Source organism: Exophiala viscosa (assembly GCF_022695815.1).
Source record: "Exophiala viscosa unplaced genomic scaffold EDD37scaffold_2, whole genome shotgun sequence".
Lineage (NCBI taxonomy): Eukaryota > Fungi > Ascomycota > Eurotiomycetes > Chaetothyriales > Herpotrichiellaceae > Exophiala > Exophiala viscosa.
In genome coordinates this window covers 9,159-35,230 of record NW_026944354.1, presented here as the reverse complement: position 1 = coordinate 35,230, position 26,072 = coordinate 9,159, and the positions used below count along the sequence as shown (strand labels likewise).

The window sequence follows — 26,072 nt, the reverse complement described above, 5'->3', positions numbered from 1 at the left end:
AGTTGTGGTTGTTGGAACGGTGGTAGTACTGCTCGACGTAGTCGTCGTAGATGTTGTCGTCGACGATGTAGTGGTTGTGGTCGTAGTCGTCTTGCTAGTGGTTGTGGTCGACGGCGTAGTGGTAGTGGTGGTGGTGGTGGTCGACGGCGTCGTGGTAGTAGTAGTGGTAGAGGTCGTCGTAGAGGTCGTGGTCGACACCGCCGAGCTAAGAGCAGCAGCCATGACAGCCGAATTTGACCCACCAACCGAAACCGCGTTCTTCATGTAACACCAACCATTAGTCCAAGATACGGCCGCACATTGGCTGTTGGATGCACAAGATGAGATGCACAACTCCAAGGTCGTCGTCTGCAGGTTAGAGAGATCGTAACCATAGTAGTCCCAACCACAAACAACACTGAATTTCTCGCCACCGGTAGTGTATGTCGCAGTACCGGTGCCACTACTGCAGAGGCCAGTGGAAGCCGCAGTGGTAGTCGAGGTTGTCGACGATGTCGTTGTCGTTGTCGTTGTAGTGGTGGTGGTGGTAGTGCTGGTCAAAGCGGAAGGATTGGCTGCGCCAATAACGCCGGAGTTACTTTGTGCCGTCCCGATACTGCTCTTCATATAGCAGTAGGGGTTGGCGAAAGAAGCACCTACACATCCACTCGTGGACGCACAAGTACTGAGACAGACTTCGAGAGTCCCAGACCACAGGCTACTCAGGTCCCCACCGTAGTAATCGGTGCCACAAGCGATCGTGAAACCATCGTACGACGCCCCGTTTGAGCTAGGGCATGAAAGAGCGGCTGAGGTTGAGCTTGGCTTCACCGCTCCCCAGACCGAATTGGTGTTGTAGCTGCCAGTGGCATCTTTCAAGTAACATGCACCGTTGAGGTAGGATACATCAATGCAACCACTGGTGGAAGCACAGGTGTCGATACAACTCTCGAATGTCGATGTCCAGGTCATACTCATATCGCCCCCGATGTAGTCAACACCACACTGGACAGTAAATCCATTGTAAGTGACGCCATTGCTGGCAGAGTTGGTACAGCTCAGGGCGCTGGCAGTTGAGGACGGTGCTGGTGCCGCATTGGCAAGCTGCAACAGGGCAGCGGCCAGGAAACTTTTGCTGAAATGCATGATGGCAGACGTGGAAAGAAAGTATAAGTGAACGTGGTCTGCTTGCACCAGAAAGTAAAGATGATGAGGATAAACGTCGTCAGAGCAACAACCCACCTTAATATAGCTGGATGACTTGTTTGCAAGGTATCATCCATGGTAGAGTTCATTCAAAGCAACGCCTGGTCCAGACCACGCTTTGACAGAGTCTCGGAATCGGGCGCCTCTGCTCATGGTTCAATAGCCAATAAAGGATCGATGAGTGGGGAGGATATGATGATTTCAGAGGCATCTTGCGACGCCTTACCTGATGTGGTTTGTGCCATGAGGTCTAGAAGCACTTCAGCCGTTCCCAAATAGATGGCTGACCAGTCGGTAGGCCCCGAGAGATCTCACACGTGGGATCTGATCTCTTGAAAGAGGAACCACGATCCGCATGCCGAGTTCTATGAGTCGACAATCGAGGAATAGACCAGGGGAAAAGTTCTGCTTTGAGAAAGTGTAGCAGAGATCCTGAACTGGTGTCAGAATGGTGTCGGGACGGGCCGTTATTGTCATCTTTGATAGGATAAGAGGTGGGCCTGAGCAATGCTCAGAGTAGCAGTTACAACTGCACGGACCCTTTTTTGGTGGTAGTTCTTCCAAATTGACCTATTATCGGTTTTTAACTCCGGACGCTCGAGCCATTCATGCCGAAATGTCACCTCGATTCCTTTCCACCCTGAAGCAGGGTATGACCATGCAAAAAAATTGAGAGTGTAAGTCATCGCAGACCTGGAGGAGTTTGGGAACTGTTCTCGCATCTGCAGATCGCGTTGTCGGTCTGCGGCCGCATGCGCTGAAGATGATTGCCTTTGTCGCTTTGAAGATCGTGGACTATGGTCTGTAATAGGATAGTCTCATAGCTGAGCATGGACCAGGGCGGATTTTGTCATTTGCAGCCGCACTGACGCTAAGAGACCAATAATTGGGCAAGCAAGCAAGATGGGCTGCCATATCCCTATACGGAGCGTAGATTTTACAATTCATGGCCATTCGCACTTTACCTGTTCCTCTGATGCTAGGACCAGCGACCAGATCAGATGTCTCCCGACTGCGTCACCGGACACCATCGATTTTTCCACGTCATGCTTGGCGCAATTGTGGGCAATAACCATCAATTTGTCAGTATCCTCAATATTGATGGCGCAATCGGAGCACAGAAGGCGTATGACCAACTTGCACCAGGTGGGAAAACGTGGCTCGACAAGCTGCAACCTTCGCAATGCGCTCCTTAAAGTTGTCTCTGGAGATTTCGCGCTCTGCCGTCTGTGGCACTGATGTTGGCACTATCAGCGTGCAGAGTAACATCTTCCGAAATCATTGGGCTTGGAGTTTCTGGTTGATGAAATTGCAGGAGGAACTGTTAATGAAAGTCGCAGCCGCTTCGCGAGCGAGATCGAGGGTGCTCGGCAAACCTGCCCACTACAAGGTGACGCGTCTTGGGTGAGTCGTGACAAAGCAGACGGTCATACTCTCTAGATGAGCGAGTACGAAGAGGAAATATGGCGAAATATAGGCAGAGAGAAGAGCAGAAGCATAGGCGGGTAGAATCATGCACCTTGAGGACTACGACAAGATCTGAGAAAGGTAAAAGGTGTCACGAGGCGACCTCAGACACTTTGAAGCTGCGGTCAAACAATGACGACAGCCGCCAAGACGCTGCCACAGCCTGCCTACAAGATAGGCCACACGTGATCTCAGCATACAATCAAGCTCGGCCAAACATCGGCTGATGATTTCGACAATTGAGCCGCGGACTTATTACTGCCTTCACAACATTCCAATACTCACAAAGCCTGTCAACAGAGAGTCAATGGAGAATCTGCCATACTCGAGCACCGTCATGGCGACCTTTTAGCTTCACAGAAATATTGGATAATGACCACTGGTAATCAACGCCAATATCAACGGCGGAGGCAGGCAATAACCACGGATCTCTCGATGGCAGGCTGTTAATTCAACCTGTGTGAACCCTTGGATTGATAGTTTGCAGTACGAATGACTATGGAAAGGAACCTCAATCCGCGGCCCGAACATCAACATGCGCATCCGCCAGACCCGCCCTCCACAAGACAATAACAACAATGTCAGCCGCAATGGCGAGCGACTTCGGTGAGACCTTCCACGCCTACCAATCAGCGAGGCTCTCAGCAAAAGGGCCACGGTGGTGAGGCTTCGTGGCCAGGTCCTGCTCCCACTCATTTTGATGCATCACCTAATTCGGTCGAGATGTGAGTAGTTTCTGCAAATCCTCCATGACCAATTGTTGGGTTAGGTTAGCTGCGGCATTTGCTCCTAACCAGAAGAGAAGCAGAGTCAGTATGAGGAGTCAAAGAACGGTGACCTTTTAGGCCAACGCAACTTACCGGAGCTTATCGCATTGGCAACCGCCTTCATGGGAGTGCCAGCGTCGCCAACAACGAACACTCCTGACACCTTTGTTGTACCACCCAGCTCAAGATCTTTGATATGTTCCCCCATTAGTGAGTGTGATTCAACTTCCAGTCCTAGCTGGTCTATGAGGTCTCGACTGGCCAACACGGTAGGCGGCTTATCAGTCAGGAATCCCAAGTGCATGGATTTTCCATCTTCAAGGTGGACTGTAACTCCAACCTCTGGCGACTCAGCCGGCACAAGTCGATCGATCTTGCCAGTTTCCACCTTACAACCCAGGGCTTTCACTGATTCTAATGCCTTCAGCATCGACTCAGTCTCTGGGATTGGTCCATTACTGAATATGGTAGGAGGACCAGACGTTTTCGTGACCAAGAGGTTGGCCATCTGTGCGGCGTGTGCATGCATGGGCGAAAAGCCAATCATACCGAACGGCAGATGCGATCGCTCGTGGCCGTCGCAAAACAAGCATTGAAAGCTGGAACTGGTAGTCAATAACGTGTTCTGGAACCGAAAATGTCGAGAACTCACATGTTCTGGGGCCAATTCTCTTTGTATCCAGGGATATTGGTTGGCAAAACCTCAACTGATCCGGTTGCCAAAACAATCTTCCTTCCATGCCACTTGCGACCATCGCGATCGAGGGCCTCGAAGTGGCTCGGAAGGGCAATCTGATCTTTATCATTGGGCTCGATTTTCTTGAGGAAGGTGATCTCGGCTGCAACGAACTCGGTTGTACTATACTTCATGTTCTGATCTTTTGAAATTTGACGGAAGTCTGCCGGTGGAGTACAGTCCCTGGACAATACGTTATGCATTTCTTCCGCACCTTCGTTTCGGAAGCCAGCGTCGAGTGGCTTGGTGAAGACAACCTTGGATCGGTGAACTCGAGATAGACCGAGGGCTGCAGAAAGGCCCGCAGGACCTGCCCCAACTATGAGGGCATCGTAGATTGTTGAGGCCATAATGAGTATTAACGAAAGTCAATGCAAAGGCGTGTATTGTCGCAGCCTGTATGATTGTAACCGCACGCAATATTTTCTTTCAAACAGTATGTACTGGCTGAATATCAAGTTCGGCACCCAGTTGTGCTGACACGCGAGGTATATATCAGAATCCATGGCCGCCCAGGCACAAGACGTTGACATCGTGCGCCTGTTCCAACTGTCTCTACAATCGGAGACTTTGCACAGTCTTTCGCCCGTAAAAGTGTCCTGAACATCAGGCGGCCAAGTCAGCCGTGGCTTGCTCTGGTAGCGGAGACTTTCGCGAGTTCTGTTCTTCTTCCAGTGTTTTGAGTAGTATATGCAGGTCTAAGTCGCCGACCAACGATAGCAGGGCGCATGGGCGGGCCGCTCGGCATCTTGAGGCAAACGGGACCACTAGATTTCCCTAGCCGCTCCCTAAAGGTGTAGGCCTGAAAGCATTGGACAAAAAGCGCACGTACATGCCACAGAGATGGTACCTGAGGTCCTCGTGCTGAGTTTGGATCTCACGTCCAGATTGACGCCGATCAAAGTATTCGAACTCATTGTTTGCCATGATCTCACACAACCAACGGATGTGGTGGCCTCTTCTTGCAGGCAGGTTTCAACATAGTGCCGTCATTCAGTGGAGACCCTTCCATAAATGATCAGGGGAATTGTAACTGACTGCAATCTCTGAACTTTGCATACATTCGACCTGCCAGACTGCGGGCAAACAGCACCACCCCTGCAGGAAGCGAAGCGAATCCTCTTGGAGGGCGTGAGACACAGGATGGTGATGAACATATGGAATGGAGACTCAATGAATCATAATCTAGGTGCACCAAAGTCACATATAAAGATAAATCATGATTTAGCTGCTTGGCCAGTCCATCATTCGAGCGACTCGCCATGGGGAGATAGTCCTGGTCTCACCATACTCCTTGCTCAGCAGCCAATGAGATGAATCAAACTTAAGCCGGTAGAGGAAGTTTTCGCGAGGTGCTAGCCGACCACACTGAGGTCAAGTAGCGTCAATCACAGCGGACAGCACCTCAATCCTGTTGATACCTCCACTATTTACTGTCTTGCCCTTTGCTGCGTTTTCCAAACATGCACGACGCCCAATTCAAAGCCCCGGTGATATGATGCCCATAACCGCGCATGTCGAGTGCGTGGGTTGCGACGCCTCAAAGTCTGTGCTATGCCGCGTCTCTAGGTATCCAAAGTATGCGCTTTTCGCAGAAGGTGTGATGCATAAATATGCCCTGACATTTACATTATAGTCCGAATTCACCTGAATATGCCGCATTTTGCTGCATTCATCTGCGATGCCCGCACCCATATCTAGAATAGTCAGTACGTGTAATGCCCTACACTTGAATCACCCCCCTGCATCCAACAAAATCCATGCATGTGGCTCAATCTACCTTCGCACCCAAGCCGTCATTTACCATACGCATGTCACGACCGTTGCTCCAGCCACAGTCCGTCCTCACTTCGCATAACGGAAGTGGATTTGTTCCCTATCCGTCAAGTCTAAGAATTCCTCATTCTCAGTGTAGACGTTTTCGCCTCCACTATGCATGACTGCTGCATCCCTCTTTGAGTTCTGCCAAGTCAGATAAGCATACATGCCAACTGGCGCAGCGGTTAGCAATGTGAAGGTGATTAACATAGTTCTGAAGCCAGTCTGGTAGACAGGAGCCTCCGAAGTCAAGAAGAACTGTGGACCGATGATGAAGCCGGTTGCATATCCCAGAAACATGATGGCGTTAGTAATTGAACGCTTCGTATGACCTGCCGTATTCGAATTCATGGATGCAAACTGAAGTGGTAATGTGGCGTTGGAGAAGGCCGTTAAGTAAAACCCAGCCAGACGGCCTGCCTGGTTGTCTGCCCGCAGATAGAATACCAGTGCAGAGCCAATGATGGCGGGAAAGGCAGTGGCGAATTGATTGATACACCGGGTGTTGGGATATTTCGAAGTTATATAGCCAGCGAGTGGCAGGCCGATACACATAACTGCTCCATAAGGCATCAGAAGGAGGGAACTGACGAACGCGTCATACCCGAAACCCTCAATGATAAGGGCGCCGAACTGTGAATCAAGTCAGCGCTTGACAGTAAGCGTGAACGAGTCTAAAGATGGAAACTTACGAATGATACTCCGCTGTTCGGTACAACGACCAAGATGGCAAAAAAGAAGTTGTAGTAGACCAGTGGCTCTTTCAAAGCCTCAATGAGTTGATGCCTTTTGAATTCTCGGTTTCCAACGCCGGTTCGGTTGTCTCTCAGTCGCTCAACCGCAACCATCTTCTCTTCCTCATTGAGAAACTTTGCATCGAGTGGGCTGTTCGGCATAAAGTAAAACAAAACGGCGGACAAGACCAGACTCGCGAGACCAAAAATGATAAAGAACCATTTCCATGTCGCTACTCCAGTCCCGACGATATGACCGATGCCGTACGAGATGAGTGCTTGGAGAATGACAGCGAGACCATTGGCGGCGAACCAGATCGTTGTACGCCGAGGAATTTCGTCCTTTTTGTACCACATTCCTGTGATGAGAACGTAAGCTGGAGATATACATCCTTCGGCCATGCCGAGGAAGAAGCGAGCAGCCATAAGACCGGAGAAGTTGTAAGCACCTGCGGTGCAGAGTACAACGATAGCCCATCCAAGAGATGTTATTGCGACAAATCGTCCTAGCGGAATGCGATTCATCAAGAAGCCGGTCAACGGCTGGACTGCCAAGTATCCGAAGAAGAATATCGAGCTGGAGCATGTCAATAAAATCTGTACTCATGACGGCCATGCCAGCGAGAAATGTGAGATACTTACCTACACCACGAATATTGCTGGCCTACAAGACTCAAATTCTGTCGAAGACCATAGACCACGCTTTGAGCCATGATGCTCTTATCCATGTATTGAAATAGATATGAAAAGAATAACTTGCATACCGTTAACAATGAATTCTTCGTTTCCATGGAGTGAACACTTACCAAAGGCATCAAATGACGATCGATTTTCTTGAGTACCGCTTTGTCCTGTGCTGGCGTGTACGTGAAGCCTTGGTGCTGCTCAATAAAGTGCAGTGCATCGTCAGCATGCTCGTGAAGAGGTTCACCAATTTCGAGGCTCTGAAGTCTTGTCATGTGCTCTCCAGGCTCCGTTTTGCCGACTGGTGGCTTCGTCGACTCCATTGCTGTATTGATCCTGATTTGCTTTGTGAGATTTACTGTTGCCCTCTGGCTGACAACGTGAGGTATACTTTTACGATCCTGAATTTGGATTCTGGGATCAAGATATCTCATAGAGTCTTGCCACCAAGATAAAGATAGGAGAATCACGCGTTTTACCGTTCCCAACCATAGACGCACTAGCTTAGATCCGCATATCCCATCCCCACCTCCGCCTTACATTCAATATCCTCGGGTAAAGCCTCGGTCACTGAAGGCTGCCCCAAAAAGCACGATATCGGTCTCCTGATAAACAATCTTGGAATTTGGCCATAGGTATGAAAAGAGGACCTGTTAGCAAGGTCTCATGATAACAAGATGCGAGAAGGCTTAATCGTACGGCAGTCCTGCTCTCAATGCCCGGAGATTGCGTTTCCCCGGCTCTGGGTTTTTCGGCAGAGTGGCAACCATAATCTCACGAAAAGACACCAACCCTCCAGGCCTATCGCAGACAGGATTGTCCGGCGAGGGTTCTTGTTGCCATAGTCCTCGTTTCGGTCTTCTTAACGAGTACCACCTTGACTGGCTGTGCGTCAGTTTCAAGAAAAGAGCTTTGTCGATCCGCAGGCAGCGCCAACGATCTATCTCCCGCTAACTTCGATGTCATGATTTGTTTTGTGTCTCAACGGTTGGTTTGACGACGTCCGTATACTGCGAAGTCGCTCAGCGTGATTAACGACATAATCCAATGCAAAGCTGGCTATTGTTCAAAGCGAAGACAGCGTCACAAATGTTCCTCTACGGAGAAATGTGCAGGATGAGCACTAGCATACTATTGTGTGCCAGTCGCTTCCCGTGATTCTAGATAGACATTGGATGGATTTGCGCACAACTTATACTCGCTCCTCCATAGGTTTCCATCCAGTACTTTCCTCTGCCTGCCACAGTTTCGGTCCCAAGCTTCCAATTGTTTACCGAACTTACCATGCACAATATTGATTTGCCCACTCAACATCCATGGGGTGTCAAATTTGTCCAGAACCAATTCGAGTAGCTGAATTGTAGAGTTTGTCTGAAAGGTTTTGTCCTCGAGCACGGCTGCCAGCTCTCTGTATGTCCGTGCAGAGTATGTAGCTGATGTAGCAGGTCCGGCTCCAAAGAAACGAAGCATATTTTGATAGTCCCAGCTCGTCGAAATCTCGTTATAGTGCTTCAATGGGCCGTGAATGACTCGCTCGATGGTGTAGCCACTGTTGTTGATGAGGACAATGGTCGGTTTGAAGTCGTACCTGATGATCGTACTAAGTTCCTAGACCGACTGCGTTAACTTGAGGGACTTGTCAAGTATCTGGGAAATGAGAACAAGACAGGAACTGGTGCCAGCCAAAGGGTGGAAAGGGCATGTACATACCTGGACAGTCATTTGTAGACTTCCGTCTCCCACAAATAACCATGCTCTGCCGTTGTTACCTTGCTCACGTTGAGCTACTAAGGCTCCAAGAAGAGCACCAACTGTGAAGCCGATACAGCTATAATAAAGCTGTGTAAAGAACGTGACATTGGCGGGGAGCTCCAGCTCAAGTGTGCCATACTGTGCGGAGCCCACCTCGGCGATGATGCAGTCTCCTTCGCGTAGAAAGGGCGAGAACTTTCTCCATACGTGCAGTTGATCGAGCTGATCTGATGCCTCAGTAGGTGCTGTCAAAGGGGCCGAAGTACTCTGTGAGCATGTTAGTCCAGCCATCTGATATGGTTGAAGGTCTCTTACAAGGCAGTCTTCTAAAGCCAGCGTGTTCTTCAATGAAAACTTCTGCAACTCAAGGCGCCGGACAAGTTTCTTCACTATGGGTACAAAGTTGAGCCCGTGCCACACACGATCGCGAACGGAGACCTTGTTCCAGGAAAGACAGATCAGGTTCGCGGTTTGCAATTTCTGACTCCAGCCTCCGGTGTTAGAGTCTGATGGGAATGGTCCAATGTGAAAGACAGCATCTGATGACTCGACACGTTTTTGCACACCAATGCTTGGACTGAGTTTGCCATTATAAAGCCCGCCATAATGCTCACTGGTTTCGTCGACCACCGATTTTGCCAATGGCGTAACGAATGCCTGTTCAACGTCTCAGCATATGATATTATAACAAAGAATAACATGGGAACTTGACTTACTTGTAGACCAGTAAGACTCAAAAATTGTTTGGTCTCATTGACCAGGCCATATCTGTGAGTCAGCATGTCGACCAAAGCCACGGGGTGCTCTGCCGCCGCCAGCATTTTCACAGCTTCATCGATGAATTCGTCTTCCTCGTGATCTCTGTCATGATTGGTGATGTCAAAATGCAAAGGCTTCTGCAGAGGCTCTGAATTGACCAGGATATCTGGGACGTCGATTGGCACATAGAGGTAGACTGGGCGTCTCGTCTGAACACATGTTTGAATGACATTATCGATGTCCTTTGTGAAGTTCGAATCTTCGAGTAGAAAGGCGTGACCAGTTCTCACCGGCTCAGACATTTTTTGGAATGTATCGTGATCCCAGTTCTCGTCCAAGGTGTGACGAATCATGATACGGTCCCGACGAGCCAATCTTGACGTAGTCCCGACGATGTGAATGATCGGGACGTGTTCGCTATAGGCACCGGCGATCCCATTGATTGCACTCAGTTCTCCGACACCGTAGGTGGTGATAAGGACTCCCGGGATCCCGCGGACACGAGCGTAGCCGTCTGCTGCATATGCTCCGTTGAGTTCGTTGCAAGTACCAATCCATTTCATGGAAGGAACTGTGTAGAGGTGGTCAAGTAGGTTCAGATTGAAGTCTCCGGGACATCCAAAGACATGAGAGACACCAATTTGGTGAAGGCGGTGGAATATATAGGCGCCAATAGGAATTCGGCGTGTTTGATGAACGAAGTCGTCTTCTTGATGCATTGTTATGGACCCCATATCTGCTACAGCGGATGATGTCCTCTCTGGAAAGCGTTCATGTCGACCCTTAGCCACTTGGGACTCATACTTATACTGTATCTTTTTCTCTCAAACCTCTAGACATTGAACATATTCATTTCGGGGAACCTTTGACACCTCCGATAGAGGCTGTAGTGGATACTTACCTATCCTCAACTGACACCGTTCCAACCCGCGTCTAAGCGATCATGATGGCTCGCCTCAGCGCTTACGTAGCACTTTGCCCTTTCGCGTCCAAGAAGTGAGAATATAATCTCTAGAAAATTATTTGCACGGGTGAAATTCGGTGTGCACTTGGGGTTCACGAGACGTTTGCATTGACGGCAAGTCACCTAGGGCGTAATTATTCTTAAAGGCTAAATCCGCTCTTGATTCTCAAGTATGGACGAGGGTTCCCGTTGACCCGAGACCATCTTGTTGAATGATTTAGCTGGATGCTCACGAAGCCGCACTTGACCATCCACAAAAGCCCAAAGACTTTTGTTTCTCATCATCAATCAAGCCTTGCTGTTCACGACAGTGCAATCTTCGGGACTGGCAATATAGACCTTGGGCCCAGAAGAGCCGCATCAGAGCACAATGTCCTCGACACAGGAAAGCTTGCCCCGGCCATGCGTGACTCTGCCTCAGGGGAGGATTCGAGGAATTGTGCAGACAGATCATTTCCCACAGCCGGTAGAGTGCTTTCTGGGTTTCCCATACGCTGAGCCTCCAGTAGAGATCTTCGGTTTCGACCACCAGTCAAGGTCAAACCTTCAGACACAATAATTCATGCCGTTGCGTATGGAAAGGCATCTCCAGGCAAACCTCTCATACCTCCTCGCATCCCACTTGTTTATAGCGAGGATTGCTTGACGGTCAATGTCTTCAGGCCCATTCGCAAGCCGGATGACACACGACTCTTGCCCGTTGCGATCTACGTCCATGGTGGAGCATTCAACCGGGGACATTCGTCCTCGCAAAACACTGCTTCCATGGTGGCTTGGTCCGAGGAACCTTTTGTGGGTGTCTCCTTCAACTACAGAGTTGGAGCGCTTGGATTTTTGGCATCGTCCAAGGCCGCAGAGGAAGGCGCTCTCAACCTGGGGATGCAGGATCAACGACTTCTTCTAGATTGGGTACAAGAAAACATTCATCATTTCGGCGGCGACAAGCACAACGTGACTTTGATTGGGCTTTCTGCAGGGGCTATCACAGTGAGTTTTCACCGCGTACATGGGACAATTGTTCCTAATGCCAGTCACAGATTGGTCATTTTATGCTGCACTACAGTGACCAAAACCCTGGCCCGTTCCACAGGGTAATTCTGGAGTCGGCTTCTCCTACCACAAGGGACTGCAGGTCATTCAACTCAGAAATCATCGAAAAGTACTTCAACGAATTTCTTGGTCAGGCTGGATGTCCACAAAACCTTTCGGCAACGGACACTTTCAACTCTCTTCGCGCCCTGCCTCTATCCACCATCATTGACGCCCAAGAAGCCGTCTTCACAAAGTACAAGCCAACTATGCAGTGGGCCTTCCGTCCGGTCATAGATGGAAACCTGATCCCTCGGCCACCCATCCAAAGCTGGAGATCGGGTCAATACTACAAAGTGCCCATTATGACAGGCTACTGCACCAACGAGGGATCTCTGTACGTGGACAGGCAGATTTCCAAGTCCGGTCAATTTACCGACTTTATGCAAACTTTGCTCCCTGGTCTACCAAAGGATGATATTGAGCGGTTGAACGAGTTGTATCCTGATCCATCTCTGGGATACCCCGACTATCGACACGAGAGAGTCGGTAAAGATCTCGGCCCGCAATATAAGCGCACGGAGACAGCATATGGTCAATTCGCGCTTATTGCACCTGTCCGACAAACAGCGCACCTTGCATCGTCGGTTTGTGGAAGCTCGCCAGTTTACTTGTATCACTGGGATGTTTTTGCTACCCTCTATGGTGGCGCTGCTCATGGAGACACCGCAAGGTATGAAACCTTCGACCATGTTACAACATCATTGTCCCCTGCACAGAAAGAGGTATCTGGCACATTTCACGCGTACATGACAAGCTTCATTTGCAACAATGGTGATCCGAACAAGGTACAAGGGGCCTGGAGGGGTCGACCAACATGGCAGCCATATACTCCTGACCAGCCTTTCAAGATGATTTTGGGAAAGGGCAATAGGGATCTGATAGGGGGACCAGTCGGTACGCCAGCGGAGTTGACATATGAGACCGAAGCTTTAGAGCAGTGCAAGTTTTGGTGGGACAGGACCGCAATCACACAGCAATAGGGCATGGCGGTGAGGTCAAGGTCTCTTTGCTCGGTAGTACCACCTCGATGATGTTAACTATGCATTCTATCGTGAAGGTGGAAGCGCGTTCAGATATCTGAAAGCATCATACGACTTCGTAGTTTCTTGTGATGCTCGGACAGCAACGCACGCTTGATATGCTCAGAGGTTAATGGGACGTTGCTCCCACTTGTGAGCATTGTGGGACTTTCAACCTTTCTCCTTGTTCAACGTCACACCATCTCTGCAACTCGATAGACCAGCTTCTCGGCACTGACTCTATTACTCTTCATGTCGTTTAGGCCTTGCAAAACTCCATTCAAACCACCATCCTTGATGGCTATTCTATGAGCTTTCAATCTGCCTGCTGCCAAAAGCTTCTCTGCAAGCTCCATAAACCCTTTTGCCCAGTCAAAATCCGCCTGGTTGGCGGGATACTCCAAGGATCCTGACTTGAAATACTCACCCCAGACAGTATACATGTTGGTACCGACACTTTCGACGTCATCCCTTGGGCTTCGATTACTGAGGAAAGACGCGTATCGACAGCCTGTGGGGTCAGATGAGAGTGCCGCAGCACAAACTTTGGCCGAATCTTCGTTACTGATAATGTCCCAGGAGAGTTTGAGTCCATCTTTAGTGAGTTTGCGGATGCTCGCACCAACGTTAGCATCTTTGTAGTCGAATGCCTCGCTTGCGCCGAGGAACTTGACGTATTCAAAATTCTGTGGTGAGCATGTGGTAACAACGGAATATCCGGACCTGCCTATTTGTTACTTACCAGGCAAAATGACGGGTAGAGAATGGGACATACAGTCTGGCATACTGAATCCCCAGTGCTCCAGTCGCAGTTGCTCCACCATAGATCAACACAAAGGGCTTCTCTGTGTTCGGCTCGTTGGGCAGCCTCAGCTTCAAACCCTTCTGATATAAGCCTTGCATGACTGTTGCAACACCAAGAGGCAAAGTCGCAGCTTCCTCAAAACTCAGACTGCCTGGCAGCTTAATCAATATATCACCCTTGGCGACGATGTACTCAGCAAATGCCCCGTCTTCAGGCTGGATGCTGTTTCCTCCATGAGCAACGCCCGCCACGCGATCTCCTGTGGATAGTGCTTTGTTTACGCCTTTGCCAACTTCCACAACGGTGCCGGCGAAGTCGCATCCAACCAGACAGCCGTCTGCCACAAGACGATAGTCCAAATGCTTCCAGTCTGTTGGGTTCAGGGCCACTGCTGTAACCTTGATCAGGACAAAATGGTCTCGGACCTTAGGTTTGGGCCGTTCATGCACGACAATCGCATTCCCTTTCTCGACAACCACTGCTTTCATGATTTTAAACCCAAGGTCCAGGAACAGCTCTGAAATCTTGTACGGATTCAATGAATTTAGTTGTTGACCCTCAGAAACAGCTCGGGGCCGGATTTATGACATGAGTCGACGAACAGGTCACCGATGACAAATTCAGATAATCTTCTGGTTGTGCTAGGTGTCGCCTAGGTTGATGCTGAAGTCTACCATTGTGGGTCCATTGGCATAGTGTTACCTGACCCGGACCATGGATTACCTAATGAACTGCATGTTTATCCCTTCTTCATGCGCTGACGGAATTCGCCTAGGGTGCACCACTTATCGAAGCTCAAACCCGACAATATCAATCATCACCATGTGGCATCTTTGACCACATTTCTGTCGAAAAGAGCATGCTGGTTATGGCAATGTTGCATGAACGTCGGTCGGAAGCTCAAATTGTGCAAAACTCTGCACATCTCTGACAAATCCAAGATCTCCGCGTGGAGGCTCCCGGACACGCTTGTGGCTGTGAGGAAGTCTGTTGCGTGTACGAATCTGCGGGGCAAGAGCGAAAGAAACGCCCTTAGATTTACATTCCTGCAAAATTGTATTGCAGACCTGGCTGCACTCAAGTACATCTCGTGGGCAGAGGCGCGGTCGATGCCGTGCTTCCAAGCCTGTATCAAGAAGACTTTGCGACTACATCCGCAACTGGGAATGGTCCGGCGTCGTGTGGTTCCAGTACAACATGCCACTACCTGTGACGTTTTCATTCCTGATGGTAGAGAAGTGGGATGCAACGCATGGACTGTCGATCAGGATCAGGACGTGTATGGTGAAGATGCCGACAGCTAGATTCCAGAAAGATGGCTGTACACCGAGGAGACAGTGAACCTACTAGAGAGATATAACTTCGCCTTTGGGACTGGATCTAGGACCTGTAAGTCCTGCTCCAGAACAGTCAAACAGGCTCTTCCCGGCCAGTTGACATTTCTGAACATCACTGAGTTCGCGCACCATGGATTTTACTTTGTCAATTCGTTCCGTTCAGAAGCTCATCGATTGGAGCTACGAGACGTAGATTCAGCGTCTCATATAGTGATGCAAGTATCTGTCCCATCTGACCGTCCCATTATCTGGCTGGCAAAGAATCGAAGGTGGCCAATCCATTCACGCCCGAAGCGATACGCTGTTTCAGGACTCTGGATATTGCAGGATTAGTAAAAAAATTCGAAGTCCTTTGAAGTCCGTGCTGCCGTTGACCTCGAGCCGGCAAAGTGTGGAGGATTGAGCATTATTTACTGGAATCTTTGACGGTTTGTTATGAGACTTAGTTGGAAAGGCATAAGCTTCTAGAAATCACCGGACCTGAGTTTTGAAGTTGGACTCCTCGCATGATGACGACTAGGCTTTCGAAGACAGCCCGAAGAAGGTCCGAAGAAGGTCCGAAAAGCAGCCACCACAAGTGCCACAAGAAACAGCGAAGCTATTCCCCCAATCACAATCAATCGATTATCGGAACTCTGGGCATCATAATTGGGACAAGTTGGCAGGCCGGGGAAATTTGGGGACCCCAATAATTGCCCAACCTTTCCGTGCTGCCCTGTTGTGGAATTCATTTTCTCCCGGATTTTCATCAACGTTCACTTTTTCTCTTACAGCACCAGCCGGCCACCTTACTTCCGGGTATCTCACCATGGAACCATACTGCCAAGACAGTGTCACAGCAGGATTTGTCTCCGGCATTGCATGCCGCTCGTGCCGCAAGCGCAAAGTCAAGTGTACGAGGGAAATTCCTCACTGTAGCATTTGTCTGCACACAAATCAGTCGTGCGAATACCCTCCAAGTGCCACCCGCCCAGGACCGAAGGTTGGGAGCACTCAACAGGCTCGAAAGCGCAAGCACGATTCCTTTGTCGAAAGTCGACCAGAACAACAATCTGTAGGAAGGAAACATGACACCCAGACTCATCAGCCCGAGCACCTTAGACGGGAGAATCTGGGCCCGCAACCATATGCAAATGTCACATCATCAGCAGTAGCACCAGAGAATCGACAGCAACAGCCGCAATCGCAGGCGCAATCTCAGCCTCAAGGGCAACAGCATCAGCGTCCACCAGCGCGCACGATCTCTCTGCCACCAGCGCCAGCGCCGCCGCCAGCACCATTGACGGCCATCTACCAAGCTTCATCACCATCAACCTCGATTTCAAGCGCGCTGTCTCGACGCTCGCGTGACGTCCAATCACTCTCGTTCATCATGCACCCTTCCCATGAGGATCGCCTGGCCGAGGAACCTCTAGTTGAGTCCATGGTGACAGTGGAGTGCAGTGTGGGTGAACAATCCAATCTGGAGTCGGCCTGTTATGCGCTGGGTTTGTCGCTTGAAGATGTGCAGACTCTGTAAGTACCAACTCCCGCTCAAGCAGAGTCGATGTTCTGACAAAGACAGGGTGGATGAGTTCTTTGACACCTTCCCGTCCTTCCAGCTGTTCCACCGTCCCACGTTCTGGGACAAGCTGCAACAGTCTCAAAGCAGAAACGAGCTGAATGCTCTCCTAGCGGCGATTCTCGTCTTTGCTTTCAAAGACGAGGAAGCCAGTCATGACCCGTGTCTGGCATCAGCAGCCGTGCGTCTTAGTCTCGATTCGACCAAGAACCTGTCACAGCACTTTGGCAATTTGGCTGAGCAGTTTGCTGAACAAGCCATGCGTGAGTACGCGGAACAAGGGGTGCCACTTCTGCTCCTGCAATCCATGATTCTAATCAATCATTGGCTGCTCATCCGGTCGGTGCGCGGCAAGTCGTGGCGGTATTTAGGTGTTTGCATTCGTTGTGCCTACGAACTGAATCTGCATGCCGTCGACAAAGGTAAACAGCCGCATGACCAGATTGGGGACGTCGAACAATGGCACGAAGACGAAGAGAGACGGCGAGCCTGGTGGGCGATTTGGGAGATGGACGTCTTCGCGAGTGTGGTCCGTCGTTGTCCCACCGGGATTGATTGGTCGTACAACGAAACATTCCTGCCCGCCCCGGACAAAGACTGGTTTGGCAATCAGCCACAGGAAAGCTGCTATCTTACACCCAGCATTGTTGACCGGTGGAAGAAGTTGAAAGGATCGGGCAACAAATCGCACAAGGCGTGGTTTCTGGTGGTCAATTCAATCGTTAAGGACGCGTCGAACGTGTCTCAAGGCGCTGAACTCGACATGGACAAGGCTTCCGGTAAGTCACAACATCCGAAGGACTGCAATCCGGCACAGATGCAACTGGAACAAGCACGCCGTGCCCGAGAAGCGCGAGAGGGATACAACAAAATCAGTGCCCTTCACAACGTCCTCCAATGCATCGTCGAAATGATGCCTGCCGAACTCCGTTACCAAAACCAGTTCCTCAACTTCTCCCCACGAGATTCCGAATCACCCGCCACAACGACACGCTTGCTGCACCAAGAGATCTACAGCATGCATATGGCGGTACAGTATGCCAAGCTGATGATTTATAAGTATTTCATCTTCCAGAGTCAAATGAGCTGGCCACATCTTGAAGCGGAATTGGCAAGATTCAACGACCATGCCGAGAGTGGGCTTGCGCCACAACGACAATTTGGGAGCAATGCGCCGAACAATGCTGCGAGACAATGTTTTGTGTTGTACCTGCAGGCCTCCCAGAATGTGGTAAACATCATCCAACGAACTCAAACGAATCATTACAAGTTCGTTAACCCATTCCTGGCGAATACAATATGGCTAGCGACTGCAGTTCAGATCTTGAAGCGCGAACTCTTACAGACCGACACATCGGACCGGGAGTTGACTGCATCGAACGCTGAGTTGCTTCGGATGACATATCTGCAATTTGAAGGATACTGGGGCATATCCAACATGCTAGAGAGAAACCTTTCTGCGTTGGAAGTCGAGCTGAACAAGATTCGGGAAAGCTCCCGGAGGACAAGGTCGAGTGGGAGAGACCTGGCATTGTCGCCACAACGGACCGTAGCACTCCCAACGAGCCATGAAGCAAGAACCCCCGCGACTGGAGCGCATCATTGGCGTGAATCGGGCATGAACGCGAGCATCTCTCGTGTCTTTCAAGCAACACCCGGTCCTGGCAATGGAGACTCACCTCAGACGCTGATCCCGGCCGTGTCTGCTCGGGATAATGCTCTCGGTCAGAGGGATAGTCAGGGTTCGCGCGACTCTACCAACGGAGATCCTAGTAACAACAATGATGCGACAACTGTTCAGCAGCGCCTATCCACCCCGTTAAACGGAGAATCCTTGTTGCCAGGTCTTAGAGGATCAGAGCAAAGCGCTGCCAGCCATGTTTCGACTAATGCTATCGCACAAGAACGTTCATCTCCCGCTCATCAAATTCCAACCAGCAGAAGCCATGAGCAAGATCCATTTCTGACCGGCATGCCGAACATTACATCCTTGTCAAACTCTCCAGCCTTTTTCGATTCATTTTTCTCCCTGTACGATGATGTGTCGCTCACGGCCGGAGCTGGAGAGTTATCTGGCACACTCGGCGGCATGCTATCTGGCCCGTTCGTTTAGGTGTACCTGCGGGAAGTTTCAAAGACGGATTCAAGAAGCGTTCCAAGCTTCGCACGTCTGCATGTTTGGGCCACGCAGAGTGTATCGGTGATGGGACCCGACCTGCCGGTAGGGAGTTTCTCGGGCAGTGATTTTTGTTGAACGTTTGTAGCACCAGGAAATCAGGTGGCTTGAGACTGCATTTGTTGTGGTGAACTGCATTCCCAGCACCATACGATTGTGGGCAACGCTCCGCACTCACTTTTTCTCCGCATCCGAAATTGCCAAGGATGCTTAGAGCCGCCTGCACCTTCGCCAAAGATGTCATGTTTAACAGCCGCAACATTTCTCTCAACCACCAGCTGCGGATCTCTCTGCACCAGCATTCCTTCATAGGTTCCAATGAGCGTCTTTGTCGGGCTTGTTCGAGCCTTTGCTCGCAACAACAAGGCGCAACAGTTTCGGAAGCCTGTCGTCCCGTCAAGTTACCGTACCAATAACATGAGCAACAGCTCCATTTCCGTTGCAACGAACGTGCCAACACCTCCATACCCTCAAGTCTCCGCAGAATGATGGAACAGAACACTGAATGCACGACGACGCCGTCCCTGGCAGCGTTGAAAGAGATCGGAGTAAGCACACGAGAAGACCAATATGCAAGTCTTGCAGGATGACGGGGATCCGTTTGCCCAGAGCCGAGGAGGCGTTCGAATAACGCCAGTGGCATTCATGTTGGCCCTCCTGAACGCCGGCTCCAGAGATTTGTCTCATCTCGATGATGCTGATTACTCTGCGTCCACACCGACGCAATTTTCTGCAGTAGCGATTTGCAGAGCGGCTTTGTGCTCCGGCAAAATTCTCCAGGGAACCTGTACTGTTGTTGTCCTTCATTCTTACAAAGCATGAAATCGTCAAACTCGTCCACTCAAGACTTCGACCAACATCATACACAAGCTGCACCTTTCGAAGCCTCTCAGCGAGCTTTGCACACCTTCATCGGAGCCTCAGTCGGGACTGATGCATCCCCCCGCAGTCTTCGTCGTCGGAACTTCCCTGGCCAGAGTTATGGAAACCGGTACTTTCCAGCGCTGTCAGGACCAGGACGTCCGCCATCAGGCCAAAGCTCTTCCTCGTCACGTCCACATCTTGATCCCATGTCCAATAGTCTCCAGCCTTCACCAATCGCTGTCGTATGCCGACACCCAATCCTACCTTTTGATCTGCCTTGTTTTCCCGACTCTTGCCGCCATCACACTTCTGCGTCGGCTGTCCAGTGTACGCTCTCGGCTGGAATCATACATGCGTTGTTGGAGAGCTCTTGGCCGTGTCAGGTCTCAGCCTTCCCTCATTCGATTCTAGGTCGTGTGTGCTCCGGTCCGACAATCTTGGGTGAACACTACTGGAAGGCTGACTCAGCAATGATATTGTGACGCACTGCAAACACTGTGAGATTATTCTGGTTCACACGAAACCCTAACAGCTTGCACCACGTCGAGCTATGGTCCCATAGCAAGCCTGCCCACACTTCATACCGTGAAATCCCACCTGAATACAGTGAAGCAAAAGAGGTATTCCTACCCTTGCATTTCAGCCATGCACATTTGTGCTCCACGAAACACTCTCCACCTGACACATGACCATTGCTGTTCTGGATGTTGCTGTCCAGGATCCCGCGATGCCACAATTTCACACGCCCACAAGCTCAAAATCCCACACTGGCACAAAGACCACGACGGCCTTGGGCAACTGGTTTGATGAAGACATTGCTATCATGGACCATCTCTAAAGCTATAAATCGCTTATAAGTACTTATAGGTCGTCGCTAAAGAAATATTTAAGTTCGAAAAGTCGCGAGATAATTTTCTATACTTATCTTCTCGCGACTTTTCGAATTTATATATCTATTTAATACCTTACTTCTATCGATTAATAATATTCTTTAACGATAAAGTTTTATCGATATATAGAAGTAAACTTAAAAAGAGTCGAGTATTAATTTTAATTAAGAAAGATTTAGAGTTATTATCGAAGAGAAAATCTATTCGTAAGAGAAAGAAGAGATAATAAGGCGAAAGTAATTAAGTCGAGAAGAATAATAATAATAGTCGAGAGCTAAAGGGACGACGATCGAAAGTAAGTAAGGGGGGTCGACTTAGCGTAACGAGAGTCGAGTCTTAGCGGGAGGCGCCGACGAGACGGCGACGACGATAGCGGCCGCCCTGACCAACGGCAACAAGCAATGAATGTCAAACAACAGTTGCACTCTTGAAGTGCAGGTACGCTCATCAATTCGGAAATGATCCCAATGCTTGGCATCGCGTCTCAACCGTGTCGGCTGCTGAATCGCCAGACTTTAAAGGTAGACTTTAAAGGTTGCAGTCTGGCGATTCAGAAGTATTGGCGTTGGCGGAAGCAGGTGAGGATACGGCATGGATTCAGATCATAGTGAACCAAGATCTACCATTGCCAAGGGACAAGTTGCGCCTCCGTTCAGATCTTGCATACACTTCGTTGAATGTGCAGACTTTTATTCGGAGTGGGCACTATCTCTGTGCACAAAGGCAGCGAGCATGTGCGATTATGGTTACCATGCCACTAAGTCTAGGTTCAGCTCAAAGCTGCCTTCCTGAGTGAGTTGAATCGTCATCATAACATTTCCGCACCCTTCCAGCCCCGATGTCTTTTCCAAACAATTTGCATTAACCCTGCCTGCCTGTATGAAAATTGTTTTCTATCGTACGACTCACCGCTTAGAAGTCATGTACAAATAGCACCGATCGAATACATGTTCTATCTACACTATCTCAGGGGTTGCGGACATCTTCTCTTGTGCCGGAGCAGAGTTAACAGCCTCAAGATGAATGATATCGGTTGACTGAAGAAAGTCATCGAGCTCTTTCCGCTGCTCCTCTGACACATCGTTGATGTGAACAGCAACGTCGTCGCCGAATTTAGACGATATTTCTTCGAGAGAAAGTCGAGCAGTTTCCGGCCAGTATAAATACACAGCTGGAATGAAGACAATGCACCAACAGATTATAACAAGGTAATACTTCCATCCGATAGTGACAAAGCCGATTGGTGCTGTCTGCAGCAGAATAAGCGTGGCAGCAAATTGACCAAAGAGTGAAAAGCCCATGCCGATAGGCCGCACTTCGGTCGGAAAGATCTCGGACACGTAAAGATACATCGTAGTATCACAGCAAGTACTACACAGACAGTAAGTCACTGATAGTGTACTGTGCACTTGAGCGCGGAATCGACCTACCCTTGAAAAGTGAGGTAAAAAAAGACGAAAAAGACACCAACAGCGTTGCCAGCCTTGTTGCCTGTGCCAGAATATTGGGCAATACAGCCAGCCACTGCACTTGTGGTGATAAGGCATCCAATAAGTCCGATGATAAACATCCATCGTCGGGAGTTAACGCGGTCGTGAAGCCAGGATCCGAAAGGAGCATAAATAAGAGCTAGAATTATCTGATTAATTTTGCTAGCAAAACCAACGAGCGGACGGCACTTACTAGCTGTACTCAGCCAGAGGGCGGACAAAAGTAAAGGCATAGAGCCTGTTTGTCCAAGATTCGTGTAGAGAATAACAGAGTAATTATTCTGGGCAGCAGTCAGCGGAGTCATGCATACAGCTTTCATGATACTCACAATAACAAGAGGCCCTCCAAATTCAGCACCCCATTGAGTAAGAAAGCCGATGATCATGCGCTTGCGATAGCTTTTAATCTTGAATACGGCTCCTAATGGGGTGATGTTGAGCTTCTTCAGCTTCGCAGTGTCCAAAGCAAGCTGTTGTTTTGTCTGGTATAGCTCCTCCTTCGCAACCAAGTTATCTGGATCATCTGGTGTCTCTCGAAGTCTCTTGAGCGTTTCCCATGCTTCCTCAGTCCTACCTTTCTGCAAAAGCCATCTTGGCGAGTCGGGGATGACGACTCCGCGCGCTAGAGGGGCGGTCCGTCGGACCCCTCGCCCTCCCTCGCCGTCGAGATAGTCGTCTCTCGGTCGCGTCGTTTTCTAACCCTAGCGCGAACACTCCGGGTAGAATCCTCTACCATATTGTAGATACGACCTCTTGCTTATATGAGTGGAAACACTATTCAGGACTAAATAGTCCTGCGGCTTATCGAGGTCCACCGCTTCAGCACTCGGAAGATCTCCCGAAGTAGGAGGCTGTATGGTGCCAATCATCGGCCTGCCAGGCCTGTCTCCACCTGAACGACGTGGATGGCTCGTGGGCCACCACGCTATCTCTGACAGATACATGGGACAGATAGTCACCAGGACGCCAACCCCGAGACCGGCGATGAACCGACCAGCTTGGAACATGCTGGCAGAAAGGTTAGAAGTCTTTGAGAGGCGGGTGGCTTATGTGGAAAGACTTACGCGAGATTGGCTGCGCCTCCCTGAAGAGCACCACCAAGCAGGGAGACAAGTGCGCCGATCTGGATATTGCGCTTACGGCCTAGAGATGTAGCTGCCCACATAATCCAAATGCAGCCTAAAGCCGCTCCTCCACTGAAAAGGCCATTGGCAGTGGCGATAGCATTTGTTGTTGTGGTAGCGTAGCCAGGCTGTCCTGTGGTGGGCAGGTTGAAGAACGCGTACCAACCCGGCTGACCGATAGTACTGCCAATGATAGAGGCCAAGTATCCGTATGTCTGGGATTTGAGTGAGCACCGTTGGAAGGAGCGAGAGAATATCTTACCAAAGAGCCAAAAGCAGCAGCTACAGCAACGAGCCGGTTATAGCGACTTGTGTGGCTGTGTTGGTGCACCATCGTGAGAATGCTTCGTCAAAGGAGAATCAATGTCTGCACAGAGGGTTTTACCACCAGGTAGGGTATACTTACTAATACAGAAGGCGGTCTTATACTATATAGCCAAAAACAGGGTGTAAAAGGGACTGTTACCCGAGGTCAGGGTTAGTGCATCCCTGTGGACTCTATGCAATCCGGAGGATGATACCCGATTCTATCAACGAATGCGATAGCTAGTAGCATCGAAGACCGCCAATTCCAGCACTGGAGCGACAATTTATGCTCTTATTGTGCCAGCCATATCTGAGGCATGCGGTCCAAGACCAACAGCAAAACCTGTACCCTTATTCGTGGTCGGGTAGCTGTGCCCAAGTCTGAGACGGAAGGCACAGATCAGCAGATACAAGACGTTGGACACTGAATAGTATCGACGAAGGGGACAGGCTGTGAGACGGAAAATAAAGCCACAGACCACGAGCACCAGTCGGCCCATGAGTCCGCCCAAGTCCGTCGCGGCATTCGTAGGCTGTGAGAACGTTCAAACTAGTGTCTAGGTTGAGGTGACGGAACTTCAACGAGTACCGGTCGACTCTTGTGTGCATGAACACCGCATTGTGAGTCGGTCTAGTCCCTCGAATGGCTATTCATCGGCTGACTCTGTTGGGCATCCTGGAATGTGATGCCTAGCTCGATCAGCCTGTTCAATCAAAGGCTCATGGTCCGCCCAGTTTTGAGGTCCTTGTGCCGGATCTTGAAATGTGTATTGCTAGCGTTCGGGTTAGGTGCGAACCCCCTACTCAGAGCGCGTAATCTGATCTTGAAACGGCTAAAGCTCGACGCCAATAGCGGCGAAATAGGTTCAGGGGTCGAACTAATTTTCTGCTGGCTCAGACAGAGTCACTCGGTGCTCGGCTTAGTTGGCTCGGAACTGGGGAGAAAAGCCCCTCCTACTTTCTGCTTAGTCCACGAACGGAACTGGAAGTTCTCACTCGGAAACCGTAAGCCGGCCAGATTCTCTCCGTGCGGGGTTCGACCACCAAGTGGAAATGATCATCTTTTCTTTTGATCGATGCTGCAAGCATTGATGGTCAGTATAAATAGTTGCAAGGTCGTTTACGATCACAACTAGAAGCTAGCAAATAACTCTCTGAAGAACGAAGGAGTATTCGGTTCTAGGACAGAGAGTATTGCCAGATCTAAAATAGGATGGCTAGTCTTGAAGGGAAAGTTATTTGTATCACGGGGGGGGCCTCGGGAATCGGTTTCGAACTCGCAAAGTCGGCCGCTCGACGTGGAGCAAGACTATCCCTCTGCGATAATCAGAAGGAACAGTTAGCAAATGCAGTCGCGAATCTCAAGTCTACTGGTGCAGATGTCCTCGGAACCGTCGTGGATGTTACTTCTGATATGCAGGTCGATAGCTGGATCGCATCCACGGTCGAACATTTCGGGAAGCTTGACGGTGCCGCCAATTTCGCGGGTGTTGAACGAAAACACGGCGTCTTTACGCAGATTTCCGACGTCACCAACCAGGAATGGGAATTCGTTCTGTCTGTCAACTTGACCGGGGTCATGTATTGCATTCGTGCTCAAGTAAAGGCCATGAAACGCGGTGGTTCAATTGTTAACGCGAGCAGTATTGGGGGCCTACGAGGCAGGGAAGGTATGGCGCCGTACTGCGTCGCCAAACACGGCGTGATAGGTCTGACGCGAACGGCCGCACGGGAGAATGGTGCGAAAGGCATCAGAGTGAATGCTGTTGCTCCGTAGGTCCCGCACAACCAAGTGCAAAGTCTGGCATCACATTTGCAATCCCCTAGCTAACGCCTACCAGAGGACCCATTGAAACACCTATGTTCCAGCGGCTACGAGAGACACCCAACGATGATCATGACACGAAGATGATGACACCTAATTCGATGCCTCTTCAGCGGACCGGTCAGCCGGAGGAGGTTGCAGCGTTAGCAGCTTTCCTGCTTAGTGATGATGCAAGCTTCATCACTGGCGCTGTATATACCGGTGCGCAGATCCCTAACCTTCCTTCTTTGATGAAATTACATCTGACGACTAATGGTACTTTATTCTGTAGTTGATGGTGGCGCAACCTCATAACACAAACTAATCTTAGATACCTTAAGAAAGAGCATCGCTTGCGCTATGCAGCGACGCTGTGCCACCCACTGGAAAGCATGCCGCGGTCATTCGCATCCAGAAACGTTGATCCATCGCCTTGATATGTTCGAGCGCCCAGGGCTGCAGCGCTGTTGTGACGATGTCGACTGATTCATCCATGTACGGTCGAGGTCGTCCACCTAGTCTGTTAGTTGTTCGAGTCGTTGCTCACGGTTGGTAACCCCCCAGCTGATATGCTTCAGCGGCGACCGTGGCTTCAGTGTTGTTTCCGCGTGCAAGAGGTTAAGGCTGGCCCCTGTGTTTTAGTGATTCGACCCATGCTCGTGCGAATGGATAGTGCACCGCACAGTGCATACAATCCTCGGCCAAGCTCGCCGAGGCCTTCCCTAGAAGCCCAGTGTA

General features: G+C 50.1%; 8 protein-coding genes across 8 annotated transcripts; 3 read left to right on the top strand and 5 right to left on the bottom strand.

Annotated features, from left to right (window-relative positions):
• Nucleotides 1-3,361: 3,361 nt before the first annotated feature.
• Nucleotides 3,362-4,505, bottom strand: EDD37DRAFT_605376 (thioredoxin reductase glit; the record flags this gene model as incomplete). Its single annotated transcript, XM_062814810.1, has 3 exons — nucleotides 3,362-3,441; nucleotides 3,513-4,018; nucleotides 4,072-4,505. 3 exons carry the CDS (start codon nucleotides 4,503-4,505, stop codon nucleotides 3,362-3,364), a joined length of 1,020 nt encoding a protein of 339 aa, XP_062672420.1.
• A 1,495-nt stretch (nucleotides 4,506-6,000) lies between these two features.
• EDD37DRAFT_655962 (allantoate permease) lies at nucleotides 6,001-7,435 on the bottom strand (the record flags this gene model as incomplete). Its single annotated transcript, XM_062818796.1, has 3 exons — nucleotides 6,001-6,606; nucleotides 6,666-7,284; nucleotides 7,350-7,435. The coding sequence occupies 3 exons, from the start codon at nucleotides 7,433-7,435 to the stop codon at nucleotides 6,001-6,003; spliced, it is 1,311 nt and encodes a 436-aa protein (XP_062672419.1).
• Nucleotides 7,436-8,467: 1,032 nt separating this feature from the next.
• On the bottom strand, nucleotides 8,468-10,641 carry EDD37DRAFT_662335 (pyruvate decarboxylase). The gene is made up of 4 exons (XM_062819159.1): nucleotides 9,860-10,641; nucleotides 9,459-9,800; nucleotides 9,102-9,410; nucleotides 8,468-8,999 (listed from the first exon to the last, which is right to left on the bottom strand). The coding sequence occupies exons 1-4, from the start codon at nucleotides 10,634-10,636 to the stop codon at nucleotides 8,523-8,525; spliced, it is 1,905 nt and encodes a 634-aa protein (XP_062672418.1). The 5' UTR covers nucleotides 10,637-10,641; the 3' UTR covers nucleotides 8,468-8,522.
• A 595-nt stretch (nucleotides 10,642-11,236) lies between these two features.
• On the top strand, nucleotides 11,237-12,938 carry EDD37DRAFT_676166 (triacylglycerol lipase; the record flags this gene model as incomplete). The annotated part of the gene is made up of 3 exons (XM_062819561.1): nucleotides 11,237-11,337; nucleotides 11,376-11,853; nucleotides 11,904-12,938. 3 exons carry the CDS (start codon nucleotides 11,237-11,239, stop codon nucleotides 12,936-12,938), a joined length of 1,614 nt encoding a protein of 537 aa, XP_062672417.1.
• EDD37DRAFT_676156 (putative zinc-binding oxidoreductase ToxD) lies at nucleotides 12,820-14,500 on the bottom strand. Its single transcript, XM_062819560.1, has 2 exons — nucleotides 13,753-14,500; nucleotides 12,820-13,700 (listed from the first exon to the last, which is right to left on the bottom strand). Exons 1-2 carry the CDS (start codon nucleotides 14,268-14,270, stop codon nucleotides 13,172-13,174), a joined length of 1,047 nt encoding a protein of 348 aa, XP_062672416.1. The 5' UTR covers nucleotides 14,271-14,500; the 3' UTR covers nucleotides 12,820-13,171.
• Nucleotides 14,501-16,621: 2,121 nt separating this feature from the next.
• On the top strand, nucleotides 16,622-18,157 carry EDD37DRAFT_559667 (fungal-specific transcription factor domain-containing protein; the record flags this gene model as incomplete). The annotated part of the gene is made up of 3 exons (XM_062813806.1): nucleotides 16,622-16,842; nucleotides 16,873-17,419; nucleotides 17,480-18,157. Coding segments are annotated over 3 exons (1,446 nt in total), but the record flags the coding sequence as incomplete, so codon positions are not given.
• A 3,153-nt stretch (nucleotides 18,158-21,310) lies between these two features.
• Nucleotides 21,311-23,558, bottom strand: EDD37DRAFT_586883 (uncharacterized protein; the record flags this gene model as incomplete). Its single annotated transcript, XM_062814468.1, has 7 exons — nucleotides 21,311-21,981; nucleotides 22,041-22,239; nucleotides 22,294-22,381; nucleotides 22,430-22,746; nucleotides 22,876-23,108; nucleotides 23,165-23,439; nucleotides 23,487-23,558. The coding sequence occupies 7 exons, from the start codon at nucleotides 23,556-23,558 to the stop codon at nucleotides 21,567-21,569; spliced, it is 1,599 nt and encodes a 532-aa protein (XP_062672414.1). The 3' UTR covers nucleotides 21,311-21,566.
• Nucleotides 23,559-24,637: 1,079 nt separating this feature from the next.
• EDD37DRAFT_619840 (oxidoreductase) lies at nucleotides 24,638-25,718 on the top strand. Its single transcript, XM_062815883.1, has 3 exons — nucleotides 24,638-25,303; nucleotides 25,372-25,556; nucleotides 25,627-25,718. The coding sequence occupies exons 1-3, from the start codon at nucleotides 24,744-24,746 to the stop codon at nucleotides 25,647-25,649; spliced, it is 768 nt and encodes a 255-aa protein (XP_062672413.1). The 5' UTR covers nucleotides 24,638-24,743; the 3' UTR covers nucleotides 25,650-25,718.
• Nucleotides 25,719-26,072: the final 354 nt, after the last annotated feature.

Bases quoted from the DNA above. Each gene is read 5' to 3' on its own strand.
- EDD37DRAFT_662335 (XM_062819159.1), bottom strand. From the start codon at position 10,636: ATGGGGTCCATAACAATGCATCAAGAAGACGACTTCGTTCATCAAACA. The intron at 9,801-9,859 runs GTAAGTCAAGTT...GACGTTGAACAG, and splicing joins TGAGTCTTACTGGTCTACAA to GCATTCGTTACGCCATTGGC. The intron at 9,411-9,458 runs GTAAGAGACCTT...ACATGCTCACAG, and splicing joins TGGCTTTAGAAGACTGCCTT to AGTACTTCGGCCCCTTTGAC.
- EDD37DRAFT_676156 (XM_062819560.1), bottom strand. From the start codon at position 14,270: ATGAAAGCAGTGGTTGTCGAGAAAGGGAATGCGATTGTCGTGCATGAA. The intron at 13,701-13,752 runs GTATGTCCCATT...ACAAATAGGCAG, and splicing joins GGGATTCAGTATGCCAGACT to GTCCGGATATTCCGTTGTTA.
- EDD37DRAFT_619840 (XM_062815883.1), top strand. From the start codon at position 24,744: ATGGCTAGTCTTGAAGGGAAAGTTATTTGTATCACGGGGGGGGCCTCG. The intron at 25,304-25,371 runs GTAGGTCCCGCA...AACGCCTACCAG, and splicing joins AGAGTGAATGCTGTTGCTCC to AGGACCCATTGAAACACCTA. The intron at 25,557-25,626 runs GTGCGCAGATCC...TTTATTCTGTAG, and splicing joins CACTGGCGCTGTATATACCG to TTGATGGTGGCGCAACCTCA.